General features: G+C 30.3%; 1 protein-coding gene across 1 annotated transcript; it reads left to right on the top strand.

The window, feature by feature from the left end:
* Positions 1-566: 566 nt before the first annotated feature.
* Positions 567-9357, top strand: LOC145188858 (uncharacterized). The gene is made up of 10 exons (XM_090088621.1): positions 567-814; positions 3316-3434; positions 3877-3982; positions 5250-5389; positions 5499-5620; positions 6051-6132; positions 6237-6369; positions 6651-6757; positions 6836-6894; positions 7451-9357. Exons 1-10 carry the CDS (start codon positions 715-717, stop codon positions 9228-9230), a joined length of 2748 nt encoding a protein of 915 aa, XP_089944747.1. The 5' UTR covers positions 567-714; the 3' UTR covers positions 9231-9357.
* Positions 9358-15851: the final 6494 nt, after the last annotated feature.

Here is a 15851-nt window from a genome sequence, read left to right as displayed (position 1 = left end):
TGTATGTATGTATGTATGTATGTATGTATGTATGTATGTATGTATGTATGTATGTATGTATGCATAAACAAAAATCTCATATAGAACATAAAAACATTCAAAAGGCAGAAAAAAACTGAAGTAAAATAAGTAAATCCAAAATAATATTTAACAATCCTATGCATAAGTAAAATAAGCAGTTATTTTAGCATTGTATAGCTATGATTTCTTAATTGAATTAGACAGTGCATTTCAGCTTCTTTGATTAAAGAAAAACTAAAATCTAGCATGAGTGCTAATGCATGTTGAGCAGTGTTGTGGGAACTTTGATTAAATGTGTATTGTTTTAGCCCTGGAAATATTCTGATGAGTCAAAGGGTTGATCATATTTTTTCAGTTAAGATTCTACCAAAAAATTGTTTTGATAGAATCTTAACTGAAAAAATATGATCAACCCTTCAACAATATTTTTCTGAATAAAGTAATGATGTATTGCTTTAATGATATTTTCATTAAAAAATATGATCAACCATTTAGTAATAGTTTTCTGAATGATGACTTTCTGATGCATAGTAATTTTGTCAAAAAAAGTCTAGATATATGTTTTGTATATTACTTTAGCTTTTTATTTTAATAAAATATTTGCATTATTTAAATAAGCAAATAAATCAATCAGTTAGAGACTTATCTGATTGTAAAACAACTAAAGTTGGAAATGATCGTTTCAGCTTAAAGATGATGAAAAAACTTTTTCAAGGAAATAGAACAGGTTGGATTGGAAAGCAATTTCAAGTTGGTCGCTATTTTTGCACAGTTGAAGATGTTGTTGCAGAAGGTTTATTTTTAACTCTTTTTCATTCACCAGTGTTAATCTTTGCTATTTTCCAATCTTTTAAGTTAAGAAATATTTAAAACACATATCAATGCAGGTATTTTATTCTAGGTATATTTATGTATATTTATGCAAATTTATGTAAATTTATGTACATTTATTAATTGTAAAATTAAGAATAAAATATTTCAAGTGATACTTTACAGTCAGGCTATTTTGTAAATAAAAAGATCCTAATTAATTTTGACTACTGATGACTATTTCAAAGAATTAATTTGTTATTGATACTATAAGGTAGTTTAAAAAATAAATATAAAATAGCCTTGAACATGACACTTAAAGATGAAACTAAAATTTTTGTTTAACTTCCTTTGTGGTAAATATGTGTGATGATCAAATCAATTTATAGTTAAATAAATGTTTACATTTGTTGTAATAAATCAAAAAAAAAAAGTCTTCAAAATAATTTGTTTCAAGGGAAATTAAGTTGTTTAAATTTATAATTATTATATGGTAATAGTTTGAGAATCATGTCAACCATAGAAACCATGACAGATTTATTAAAATGTAAAAGCAAATGTATTTTTTAAAGTTCTTTAAATTAAAATTTATTTTGCATCTTTAAATCATTATGGTATTTTTAAAGACGCAATTTATATATAAGAGCTATTTATGAAAGTTTACTTTCTTTAAAGTAAATATGTTGTGTTGACTGCAGCGTTGTAGCGGTACTTAATGAACTTTAAATCATGAGTAAAAATGTTTTACATTTGAAATAGATTCATATTTTTCTTCACAAACTCTACTCTCCTGGTCAACTTGATCCCATTTTTCATCCTAGAGATGTGCCCTTGCTTAATTCCACACCAGAATATCTGAATGTTTTGGAAAATTGAACAATCAATAACAGAATTCCAAGAATTATTTAATTTAAGGAATTTACTTTGAAAATTTAAGCTCAAAAACAGTTCATTAGATATTTAGGTTAAAAATTTTAAACTTGTTAGTTAGTTAATTGTGAGAGAAATATTGATCATAAAGTATAAATCCAATTAGAATGTTTTTAAGTTACAAAATTTGGAAATTGCCCACTTTCACTTTCACTTTCTTTCGTGCTCACAAAAATCATCGTTTATTATGAACAAGAAAAAAAGTTTTAAAGTTCGATACAAAATTCGAAAACATCCAAAAAACAAACACCACTATCTTAAAAAAAATAAAAAAAATAAAAAAATGTTTAAAAAAATAAATTAAAAAAACACAAAGTTTAAATTAAAGTGTCAATATCATGAGCTTGAAAATATCACAAAGTGTCTGTTTAAAAGTTTCTTCTCGTTTCTTAGTATTTTGAAGTATTTGAAACTAAAAACTAAATGCACCCATGTTGAGTTTTTACAATATTAAAGCTTAACAGTGTGATTATAAGGTTTTTGCATGATTGCTTGAAATTTCTTGATGTGTTGACCTTTCACTGTGCCTACTATTTAGTTGTATGGTGGCTAATGGTTGCAAAACAGTTCCATTCAAATAAAACATAAAATGTTTTCTAATTGAAGTATAAATGTTGCAGTTTTTTCACTGTCTTGGACATCCACACATAAAGAAATCCTTTTTTGAAATCTGGTATAATCTTTTACTTGTTTTACTAGCGGTTGCTACATTTGTTACATAGTCAGATATGAAACATGATATATGCTTGATAAAGTCCTATTGTTTAAATGCATTTGTAGGATGCAAAGATTCATGCTGTGTATTCCAATAGTAGCTCTGTACCTCTGAGCTAAAATGCATAATTTTCAGGAAAGTCTACCAGAATTGAAATACTGGAGTTTTTTAACTTTCATAATTTTTATAACCACTTGGGTAGGTACCTAGTTTTATACCCAGATTGATTCTGTCATAGCAAATTACTTTAAGATAGTAAGTATAAAATAATTTTTATGCTCACCATCTTTAAAGGAAATCTAAAGACAATTGTTCAGTGGGCTGGGTGATTTGGTGGGGAATAACCCCTATGCAGTTATTTAATTTTTTGTAAACATTTGAAAGTGTAATTATACAAAGTTTATGCAAAAATAATAAAATTGAATTATTTCTACTGTTGAAACAAAAAATTTTTAAGATATGAAATAACTGCATAACTTCAAAAAGAGGAATGTTTAATTTGCACAGTTCTTTTACTGTTGATTAATTACAAATCTTCTTACGCAATAAATTAATTACAAATGGTGTAATACAATTCAAAAAATGCTAAATGTGACATATTCAGATTAGTTTTCCCCATGGGTCCTGTTAAAATAAAAAAGTAAAAATAATAATCATAATCATTTTGCACCATAGTAAAAGTAAACTTATCTGTTTATATTCTTTGTATTTATCAAACTATGCTATCATAAAAGTTGTTGAAAAAAAGGTAAAAGTGTAGGACATCCTATGGTAGGTAATTAAAATTGTCTTGAATATTAAACAAGATTAAAAGTAGCAATTCTTTTATAAACTTTCAGGAGGCTTTGCATTAGTATTTGTTGTCCGCACTCCTAGTGGTCAGAAGTTTGCTTTAAAGAGGTTGTCTGTTAACGAGAAAGCTGATCTTAAAGTTTGCAAACAAGAAATTGAAATTATGGTATTATTTCTTACAACGCCTTATTTTTTAATAGTTCTGAACTTAAGAGCTGCATAAGAGATTATGTTTAAATTGCATATTGTTTGTAAAATAATGTCTTTAAAATTTTTAAGTTATGTGTTACATTCAGTTTACTTCAACCATTTTTTTTTTTTATAAACTTTTTTTTATTTAGAATCTTTTATAATTTATTTTTGTTTTGATTTAATTTTATATTTTTTTATTTACAGCTTTAATAATTTTTTTTTTTTTTTGAGTTTTTGTTTCAATAATTTTGATTTTAAAATTTCAACTTCCTACAAAAATTAAAAAAAATTAATAACTTCATTTTTACTTTTATGCAACTTGTCTCACTGAAGTTGAAATAATATTTAGATAAATTTCTGCATACTTGATGTTAGTGGAGCATTTCTGTTATCTTTAAAATTACTTTTTTAATTAGAAACTGCTGTCAGGTCACAAAAACACCATCACTTTCCTTGACTCAGCTATAAATGTCCTTCAGCCAGGAATATATGAAGTACTGATACTCATGGAAATGTGTAAAGGTATAAACTACGTGCTTTTAATGCTTTTCAATTTTTTTTTTTTTTTTTTTACAATGTTTAATAAAATTTTTTTTTTGCTTTATTATGATGATAAATTGATGTTTCCCAAATTTCCATATTTCGTTCTGAGTTTTAAAAAAGCTTTTTTTAATCCATGTTTTTTTTTTTTTTTTTTTTTTGATTATTAATAATTATATAATTTTTGATAATAATTTTGAAAACATTAAAGCAATAATTGTGTTTATGGAACAGTGTTAAAAAAAATGAAGAGTGCTTGTTAATGCATAATATTATTGTCATAGTTGTCTTTAGCAAAAAAAAAAGTTGTTTTAAAAAATTTTGTCCAGTTAGAGATTTTGTGTGCATTTTTATTGAGTTTTAAGACAATTTCACAGGTACAAGTAGAGTTTATTGTATTCTAATCAACATTTAAGTAAAGTTGTTAAAGTATCAACAATACTTAAAAATTTATGTAAAGACGACTTTATTTTCTTACGAGACTATTCATCACAGATGCCACAGATGATATTCATTGAATTTAGCATCCAGCACCATTTTTCCCTTTGGAAAAATCTTATATAATGCTGAATTTGATTTTTCATTAATTTTGTGGTAGTAACCAATATTTTGTTAATGTTGTGAAATAATGGGTTCTGGGTGTGTTGTAATTTTAGACTATTCAAAATTGTTTTGAAGAGTTTGTAAAAGTATGGGAAATATGATTGGCAAATTATGTGAAACATTTGTGCCCTACTCACCTCCACCCTCCCATGCTGAAAAATAGAAACATAATAGCACATACATATAAACATAACAACATTTATATGTAAGCACATCATGCACATACAGCATATATGTATAGCAGCACAAATTTGTATACATGACATGACAACAACTAACCATTATAGATATCATAATAATTATTAAAAAATATAACTGATCATCATAGATAGTCATACTATTTACTTTTTGTTTATCTTCATTTTGACTTTTCTAATTTCTTAGTCTGTTTAGTTTTTTTTTTTTTTTTTTTTGTATCACTTGCCAAATTTCAAATTTATATTAGGGTTACATAAACCTCACAGTGTAAGCTTTGAGCTGCTAAATATACTGACTGTAATATCAGGTTTTAATATCTTCATTCAACTAAATTGCTTTGGCGTGGATGTTTTGATAAATAAAATGATAGTAGAGACGTTCAATTGTCTAATAAAATCATAATTTTTATTTTATTTATTGTCTTCTGAAGATTTTTTTTTTTTCTTAGGTAGTGTGATCGATTTAATGAATGAAAATTTGAATTCAGGCTTCTCAGAAAAGATGGTGCTGAAGATGTTTTGTGATACTTGTGAAGTTTTAGCATTGCTTCATAGTCACAATCCTCCCATACTGCATCGAGACCTGAAGGTCTATAACTTTACTATTGATTTTTCAAATATTCAATGATAAAAGTTAAGGGTAGATTAATTAAGAAATTTTGTTAATTTTAATGATATAAGTTAAATTTTAAATTAAGGTTGAAAATATTTTGATGAAAGAAAATGGGGATTTTGTTCTTTGCGATTTTGGAAGCGCTACAATGGGTGCGATGAACACTAGTATAGATAGTATTCGAGCGATTGAAGATGACATACTAAAGTACTTTAGTTTATTAGTTATATATTTTGTACACTTGTATGTTTTGTACCATCATCATCATCATCATCATCATCATCATCATCATCATCATCATCATCATCATCATCATCATCATCATCATCATCATCATCATCATCATCATCATCATCATTACTATTTTTGTTTTATTATTATTATCATTGTCATCGTTATTGTAATTGTTATTGTTATTGTTATTGTTACTATTATTATTATTACTATTATTATTATTATTATTGTTATTGTTATTATTATTATTATTATTATTATTATTATTATTATTATTATTATTATTATTATTATTATTATTATTATTATTATTATTATTATTACTATTATTAGTTTTAGTATTATCATTTACTGTTAATTATTAAAGAAAAAGTTAATTTTTCCATAACTTAATTTTTTTCAGGTACACTACAGTTTCATACCGCTCCCCAGAGATGATTGACCTTTATTCTGGTCATGTTATTGATGCTAAATCTGACATCTGGGTGAAACATCATATTTTTATTAAAAATAAAGTTTGATGACTGTTTCAATTTCCCAAATATTACAATAATTTTTTTCTGTATTGCTATTCCTGTTTATCTTGTAGGCTTTAGGTTGTCTCTTGTTCAAATTTTGTTTCTTTGTCCCTCCTTTTGGGGAAAGTACATTAGCTATTCAAAGTGGCCACTTTTCGTTCCCTGAAAACTCAAAGTACTCCAAAGAACTTCATAATTTAATCTGTAAGTGATTCTTTTTTAGTTATTTTTAATAATAATGATGAGGATGGTTCTTCACTGTTAATATTTTTCTATTGCATTGAAGTTTCTACTTAAACCACTAACATATTTCTTTTGAAAAAACTTATTTTAAAAAATTACAGCTAAAGTTGTATAGTTTGAATTTGAATTAAAAAGATTTTTAAGGTAAATGTTGCTCATGAGCTCTAATGTTATTAAAACACCTTTTTTACATGCTTTTAAAACTTGTTGCTTCAGAAATAAAACCACTTTTTAATTTTTAGCCTTCATTCTAATCCCTGATCCAGCAAAAAGGCCTGACATATACCAAGTATCACAAATAGCCTTCAAGCTTGCTGGATATTCAAATCCTCCTGTAGCAAACTTTGAGGTAACAAGTTGATTTCTATTTACCCAAAAAGTTGTTTTTAAATTCAAGATTTTGATTACTTTTTTTAAAAAATCTTAGACTCGTTCAGGCGATCTTCCAGTAAATCCATCAAATGACTCCCAATCTGGAAAAAAGAGGTTATATTTTTAGTTTAACGTTAATGAGCTCCTTCATTTGGATTAACTATCTTTGAATTATTATTTTTTTATTATTATTAAAACTTTCTGTATAAAGTAGCATATATCGTCAACCATCTCCTACTACTTTCTGTATAAAGTAACATATATTGTCAACCATCTCCTACTACTTTTCACTTAGAAGGTTTACGACAAAAAGGTTTCTTTAACTACTGTGGTAAAATTTTACGGTTCAATGTAGTATTAAATACTAAAAGTAAATTTTAAAAATAAACTTTTAATTTAAAAAATATCTTTTAATTTTTTTTGTGCAAGGGCTCTAGCAACAACCCAGTATATAATCATTTTAATAATGGGTGAACTATTTCTTCTGAAAATTATAAAGTGCATTTTACAAAGCGATAAATGTAAATGAACAGCGACCATATTGGTCTTAGTCTTCTTCAACTTTCTTTCTGCGTTAAATTTTTTTCTCGATTAAATGATTTTTAATCAAAGCTTTTATATAAAATTAATTGTAAATGTTGAGTGACCTGTAAAAATATATTGTATTTAGGAAGACTTCAGTCCCTTCGCTGCCCAAATCAGTCTACACTGCTGTAGCACCAAGGGAACGGCCTGTTGCAACTTCTTTAGCACCGCGGCAGCGTCCTAAAGGAAACAACGCAGTTATTGAAGCTGACGGCAATGATGGGGCAATACCATTTAAACATCCAAACGTTGAGAATATAAAAAAAGGCTCCAGCTTACGTCGCAGTCACAGCTTGAAAGAAACTTCTAATCAGACATCTGTATCAGATGGTGAACTTCATGTTAACCCTGTAACTTCATTTCAAAGCGAGGTAGGCATACAAAATGCAGTTATGGTTGGCAAACCTTACGGCCAAGTTCAGACACAAGACATCTTTGCTCAGCAAAGAGAGTTATACCTTCATCAGCAGTTCATGCAACAGCAACAAATCCAGTATTTACAGCATCAAGAGTATCTGCGACAACAGCAGCAGCATTACGAATATCTGCAGCAGCAACATAATCTTCAAAAGCAAAGGGAAATAATTATTTATCAGCAAGAGCTGGAATTGCGTTCCAGGCAACAACAGCATATTCTACGGCAACGACAAGAGGAGTATTCCCGCTTACAGAATCTCCATGACAACGAACAGTTTAATAATCAGAATGCGTTAAATCGCTCTGAATCTAGTGTCAGTTCTTCAACACCGTTTAGTGACGATTTTAGCCACTTATCGCCTAATCTCCAGAATCCTTTTTTAAAGAATTCTGTGGATGGAGTTTCTACATCTGAAAAAAAAAAGACTCACGGTCGATCTCAATCGGAAGTTTTCGCTAAGTCTGCCTCAGGAAAAGATTGTGTTGAACTTTTTGCAAAAACGCCTAACCCATTTTCCACTTTCCAAGATAATATAATCACAGATAACGCAAAAAGCCAAGCAAATATACAAGACGTTGGTGTTCTTTTAGAAATTGACGATGATGAGCATTTTTTACGTCTGCAAAGGGAATTTTTAGAATTAGGGGTAAGCGATGCCACTGAAACTAATGATATGCCAACAAATAAACATATTTTGACTGCTTCAGCTAGCGACCCACCACTTATTTCTTCTTCAAACTCCCCATCGCTAGTGAGCAAAAAGTATCATTACGAGAGGACATCTTCCTGTAGCAGTGATAGTGATGTTGCATCTAGTGAAAGCTCAGGTGTTGCAGAAACTAAATACACCGATTTAAATCTGCACGATGATTCTGCGGACGCCGAAATTGTTAATATGAACGAATATGAAGAAATGAGCTCCGCCGAAACATTTCAAAACACCAAAGTGAAAGACGTTTTCGATTCAGCACCTTTCCTCATTTCCGACGCATCAAAGGTTGGTCGCAATTTCCGAGGCAAGGACTTAAAACTAGAAAGGAAGTCAGTAAAGTCGAATAATGAATCAAATACAGGAGACTCCGAGTTTGCAAAATCGCCGGGAACGCCCTTCGCCGATGAGTTCTCATCAAGTACCCGAATAGCAACAAAAAAACCCTGCGATCTTTTTGGTATGTCTCCCTTAGGGAATGTAAAAACACCTGACGCTACCACTCATTTTCATAACGATTACCCTTTTAAAATGGTTTCCACCAATTTAAATGTTGAAATAAATAAAAACCCTGACAGCAAAAAAGCTCCAATAAAAAGCAGCGACGATCCGTTCGGCTGCGCTCCATTTGTTAAAAGTACTAAATCTGCCCGCCCAAATCCGGGTTTACAAACTAAACTACCTAATAAAAATCGACAGTTACCCAGTATACCTCTTAATGAGCAAAACGGAAGATGAAGTTATCTTTAGTTTCCTCAAACGGTGATGGTTTTATTATTTTATTTTCAAAAAGTGTGCACCAAACTTTATGTTTAGGAATTAGATGAACGAGAGCTCATCCATGAGTTCTGGTGATTTTCTTTAATAATTTTTTTACCGCGTTTTTGAGCCCTTTTTCACTTTTATTAGGTGAATAATAGCGATTGACGAGTTTCACTAAAAATGTCTGATTCATTTTTACAATTTACTCTTTTCCGAAAGTCTTTCGTCGGTTAAATTTATGCTACTTAATAATAGAAATCAGCGTTAATTGATGGGATATCTTTTGCAGGTTTTTTAAATGTATTTTTATAAATTTGTGGTATTCTGGCACTTTTTTTGCATTGAGAACTCGTTACTTTAGAGTCAGAAATTTCAAATTTTTATATATCGAAGCTATTTGTTGTTTTAAACCCATAACCTTTTTTGATCAAACATATTTACGATCTTTTACACGCCTTTGTCATCCATAAATATATATTCCGGTACATACACACACAAATATATACATGCATTAATACATGCATGCATGGATTCAGACATGCATACATACATACATACATACATACATACATACATACATACATACATACATACATACATACATACATACATACATACATACATACATACATACATACATATATGTATACATAGACACAGACAGTGGCGAGTGTTAGAGGGGGGTGGGGTCGTGAGGTTTTTGACCCTAGCCAGATCAACTGAAATTTGAATTTAGACTGAAAGGAAGTTTCATTTCGGGTGTAGTCTTATTGTGTGAGCAGTCTGGGAATTATTGCACAACTCAGTATTAATTTGATTAACAATTACGTTCATATAAATGCGAACATTGGTTTAAGTCAACAATCAGTAATAAGTGGTGTCAGGGTGGCCACAGCTCCTCTAAAATCCTCTAAAGTCCTCTTTTATTAAAAATCTCCTCTAAAGTCTTCTTTTATCCTCTAAAAAGTTGAAAATCTGATCAAATCTCCTCTATAACTCCTCTTTTTTTTTTTTCAGGTACACTTTGTATTTTTTTCGATTAGCAGATTTTTATTTTAGTTATTACAGTACTAACATTTATTTTAGTTACAGTAGTACATTTTTGAAAATATTTTTTTATTCTTATAACATTTTAAAGAGTTTATTTCAGTGTAGAAATTGATTTGAATGTAGTTACTTTCTAATATGTCTACCATAAAGAATTTGTTTCGTTTAGAAAACTAGAAATAATGCCTAAGTAAAAAAGTAAATTTCAAGACTTAGGGCTCATTGAAGAGGAGTTCAAATGCTGGTTGCAAAAAGATGAAAAAGATGAAACAAGTGCATTTTGTAAAGTTTGTTCGAAGTCCTTTAGTATTGCAAACAGTGGAATAGAAAATATAAAGCAGCATGCTAAAGGGAAGAAACATGTGGAAAGATGCCCATATAATAGCAGTAATACAAGTTTTTTTTAAAGGCTTTCTGAAGGAACTAATCCACCAGAACAAATAACAAGTCAAAAGTAAACAAATTTGATTGATATGATGTCAAGAGATCAGACTTTAAATGCAGAGGTAATTTGGTCACTAGAAGTTTTGAAATGTAAATATTCTTACCGTTCTTCAGAATCAAAAAGTAAGCTGTTCTGCTCCATATTTCCAGACAGTCAAATTGCTCAAAGTTTCACTTGTGGAAAAACAAAATTCAGTTACATTTTATGTCGCGGTGTTGTCCCTTTTGTTAAAGAAATGATGCTAAATGAATTGAACAAAGTTCCCTATTATAATATATTATTTGATGAGTCTTATAACAAAATTTGTAAAAAAAGTCGAATGGATCTACATGTTCACTTTTGAGATGACACAGAAAATGAAGTAAAAACATCTTATTGGAGTTCTGAGCTCTTAGGTAAAGCATCTGCTGGGTGATGTTTTTTCAAAATATAATAGTTGTTTAAGTTCTTTGGATCGTAGTAAAGTTCTCCAAGTTTCTTCTGACGGGCCTAATGTAAATTTAGCCTTTTTAAATCTGGTAAATGAAAGCAGAAAAGAATATTTACTTGATCCTTTAATTAATATCGGAACATGAAGTCTCCATACCCTTCATCGTTCTTTCCAAACTGGGGAAAAGGCTAGTGACTGGAACATTAAGAAGCTACTTTTTTCTCTGTATAAAATATTTGATGAGTCTCCTTCTCGCCGAGCTGACTATGAATGTCTAACAGCTGCTAGTTTTTCAGATTACCCTCTTAAATTTTGCGCACACAGATGGATTGAAAATAGTAATGTTTCCAAGCGTGCCCAAATGGTTTTGCCTAAGATAATTGAAGTTGTAAAATTTTGGAAAGGTTTACCAAAATCGAAGCAACCTGTAAACAGAAAGCCAGGACAAAACACCAGTTTTGATTGTCTTGCTAAAGCTTTAGAAGATGTCACCATACCACTTAAGACATGTACCAGAAAAAATCTGCGCGGACATTAAAAAGGATATTTATCTAACTATTGTATTTCGATATTGAATGTTATGTATATTTTGAAAGTACATATATTAATATTTTTAAATTTCACTTAAGAAAGTTTGTGAAGTTTTGTACGTGAGAACGCACGCACTTTGCGTTTTACACTCGACATCAGCTTTTGCACAGTCTTCGGCTGGACTTTCTTGGTAGCTCTCATACATTTATTTTTGAAGTCTTTAATGTTTTTGGCTTCTTTTACATTGAACCTTAGTTTTCTTTTGACAAGAACCCAATATCTTTCGATAGGACGTAGTTCGGGACAATTTGGTGGATTGCAGTGTTTTTCAACGAAATCTACTTTATGTTCTCTAAGCCAGTTTAAAGTTGTCCCAGAGTAGTGACATGATGCTAAATCGGCCCAAAATAACGGGTTACCCGTGTGTGTTCTTAAAAACGGCAAAAGACGTTTCTTGAGGCATTCTTTTATGTATATTTTGGTGTTAATTGTTCCCGTAGTCACAAAACAAGAGCTTCTTTCACCACATTCACAAATTGCTTGCCAAACTAAGAATTTTTTAGCGAATTTTTGCATTCCAATTCATTTATATTTGGACTTCAGTTTCTTGCAATTAATTGCTTAATAATATTGGTGTCCTGGAAGAGACCGGAAATATGCAACACAATAAGTTTCATCAATAATCAAACAAGATTTTTTAGCACATAATTTTTTATAGAGCAGTTTTGAACATCGAATTGCGACATTTTCTTGCTTTTCTTCACGACGAGGAACTTTTTTCTTTTTATAAGATTTATAACCACAATTTCCCTTTACTCTTTGTATTGTGGAAGCACTTGTCTTAAGTTTATTCGCTAATGTTCGAACAGAAATCTCCGGTTTTCTGTCTAAGGCATCTTTTACCTTTTTACCAAGATCTCGTCTAACAAAACATTTTTTTCTTCCACTTCCTGATTTTCTTATGATTGTACCAGTGTCCTTAAAACGTTTCACAACGCTCTGCACTGTTCTCAAAGCAATCTGTAGGTCTTTAGAAATTGTTTTGTTTGATACACCAGGATTTTCAACGAGAAAATGCAAAATTTTTTCTCGCTTCTTATCTTGACATTTCAATTAAAGCTAATTGTTTTAATAACAGAGTTGTTGAAATTTTGAACAACATTAATAAAATCACATTTTAAAACAATTAGCTATTTTAAATGATATACGGTTTCCGTAAACACCACATCAGAACACGCGCAGATTTTTTCTGGTACATGTCTTAAACTTAGATTTTTTGAGGAAATTGCAACATCATCAAATGGTTTCCTAATCATTTTTTCAAACTGACAATCCAATGGTGCCGTTTCTTACCGAGTCACTAGACAATGTCCTTCGTAATTTATGCAGCCGCTTTTTGAAGAAGGATGTTTTAAAAAAGCAAACTCTGTATATAAGCTGCTCAAAGTCAACTTTACTGATAAAGTTCATCAAGTGTTGTTGGAGTCTGTTGATCTTGGTTTTACTATAAAACATGATATTAAAGTTCATCAAGTGTTGTTGGAGTCTGTTGATCTTGGTTTTGCTATAAAGCATGATATTAAAGTTTTGAAAAAAAATGGACAGTTGAGCGATAGTCATTTACGCAATCTTCTGTGTGGCGCTTTATAGTTCTTGTCTAGTTTATGTGCGCATTTTACAGAAAAAAGTGTATTAAAAAATAATCTTGTTCGATGTACTTCTTATTTGTCTCCTAAAGTTTTGTTAGAACCGGCAGAATTATCAACAGCTTTATTAGACAAAATGCTTGAAATCCTTGTTGGTTTAAAAAAACTGACTTCTGAAACCGTAATGAAAACCAAACAAGAGTATTCAAAGAACTTGATGAATCTAAAGATCGGTTGGACTCATTTCTCTGGAAGCACATTGGTTCAGATCCTAACTATAAATCCCTTTGGTCTGTTGCCAAAATAGTTTCAGTTCTATCTCATGGTCAGGCAACTGTTAAGCGAGGATTTACTGAAAACAAAATGCTTCTTGTTGAAAATCTTGATATGGAAAGTCTTATTTCTAAACGATTAATATTGGACTATATGAAACGAAAAAACTTTGAGCCTCACAGTTTTCCCATGTCAAAGAATTTGTTATCTTATGTGAAATCTTCTCATCAAAAGTATCAACAATCACTTGTTCATAAATCTAAAATCAAATTGAGCAAGGAGAAGAATAAAAAAAAGATTAGGATTGCTTTAGAAATTCAAGAAATAAATGTTAAGGTTGTCTCTTTGGAAAAAACTATTTTCCAGCTTCAAAAAGATGCGGATAACTTTGCATTTGAGGCAGAAAAAAAAAGAACGAAATAACTATCTTATCCAAATGTAATGCCTTGAAAAGAGCTGCAATCGACAAATTGAGCATTCTCTGTGAATTGAAATGCAAGAAAGCAAAGCTGGTAGAACTTAAGGAACGAATTCATTAATAAAAGATATATAAGTTTTCATTATTTTGTGTAATAAAGTTTCATTTATTGATTTTAGTATAATGTTATGACTACTAGACATTGCGGATTCTGGGACATTGATACTTTCCTATACTTAAGGAAATTCAAGATGGCGTCGTGTTTTTTAAAAAAAAAAGGAACTTGTTATTATATTTTTATCTCATTGATATATATTTCCATCTCATTGATAATATCATGCCGGAACCTGCAAAGAAGTATAATAAAATCAAAGAATTTTCCACAGATCTTAAAACTGTATCTTTTTTCGTAAATTATTCTATAGCGTTAAAGAGTTGATCATAGTCGATAGATGTAAAGCATGGTTTTAGTTTGTAGTGTCCGAGAGCTAAGGTGTGAATTCCGTCTTGCAAGATGTGTCTTTTGTCATCGTTAGCGCTGAGAGCGACTTTGTTGATTTCTTCGGTGTAAATGTTATGTTGATGCGATCGGATGACGTTCATGGCTGTAAGCTTTTCTGTCTTATTCATTAAGCAGTCTTTATAATCTTGATGAGTGATGTGTTTATCAACGACTTTCTTTTTAACCCCTTTGCATTTTTTGTGTTCTTTTTCTTCATGGATGTAGTAAGAGTAGAGCTTAGGACGAAGCCCAACAAACTCTTTAATTAGTTTTCCACCGGCCTCGTCTTTAAACATGCCGATAATCTTATTATTTAACCCTACTTTAAACCCAACGTTTTCAATAGCAGGATGGTCTTTAGAAAAGTTGCCCGTGTCAAATTTATCTTCAAGATCGCCAGAAATGTCTTGATAAAAATCTTTCGTTTCGATTTCATAGATGAGCGAGTCAGTGTCAGTCATGAGTAATTTCGCGCGATCTCCGTATTTAGGTTTGATATAGTCGTAATGATGCTCAAACATGAGAATTTTGCTTATGTCTAGAACGCTCAGTCCTAAGTAAACAGGCTTGTTGTAAAAGAGTTTTGTTCTTTTCATATGATCTGCAGTAAGGTTTTCATCAAAAATGGTATTTCTATCATAATTAGCCTTTCTTGACAATTTTAGAACTTCTTTTCTTGTGGTGACCAGTTTAATATCAACATACTTTCGAATATTCTCCATGGTTTTTCCAAAGACAGAGTTATTCATGAGTTTAAAAAATTCTTTTTCAAACTCGTTTTTAGCTTTTGCTCTTAATCCAGTGTTGAGATCGATGTATTATTTCATGAAGGGTTCTTCTTCAAAGGTAACACCTCGATGAATTTTAGTAGTGATCAATCCAAGTCGTTAATAGAGTTTTAGACTTTCATGGTGAATAGAATATTTTTCTTTATTGTTTAAATTAGGTACCAGCTTGTCCACTTTATTAATTTTTAGTCTTTCAGGAGCTAAAGGATAGTCGTTGTGTAAATCGTGTAGACTTTTAGGATAATTCAAGTCCACTTCGAGAATACAAGGCATGGATTTCCAATTTAAAAGTTCATCTTCAGTCATCCATCTGAATCCTCTAAAAGGAAGAGGCTTACACATAGCCCATCCATATAAATTATTGGCGTCTAAATACTGAATGAATTTCGAAGGCTGTGAAGGATCGTAATCACTCATGTATTTGTTGTTAGCAGTTGCATGTCGTTTGCTGATCATGCAAATTCCACCGCGTATCCCTTTTTCTATCATATTAAGCATATCAATATCAGACAGAAGC

The sequence above is a fragment of the Hydra viridissima genome, unplaced genomic scaffold (assembly GCF_058129835.1).
Source record: "Hydra viridissima isolate aposymbiotic clone 2 unplaced genomic scaffold, HvirCarnegie_v1 scaffold_5, whole genome shotgun sequence".
In the NCBI taxonomy this organism is placed as follows: Eukaryota; Metazoa; Cnidaria; class Hydrozoa; order Anthoathecata; family Hydridae; genus Hydra; species Hydra viridissima.
The sequence above is the reverse complement of the archived record's forward strand: the minus strand, read 5'-3'. Positions and strand labels throughout refer to the sequence as shown.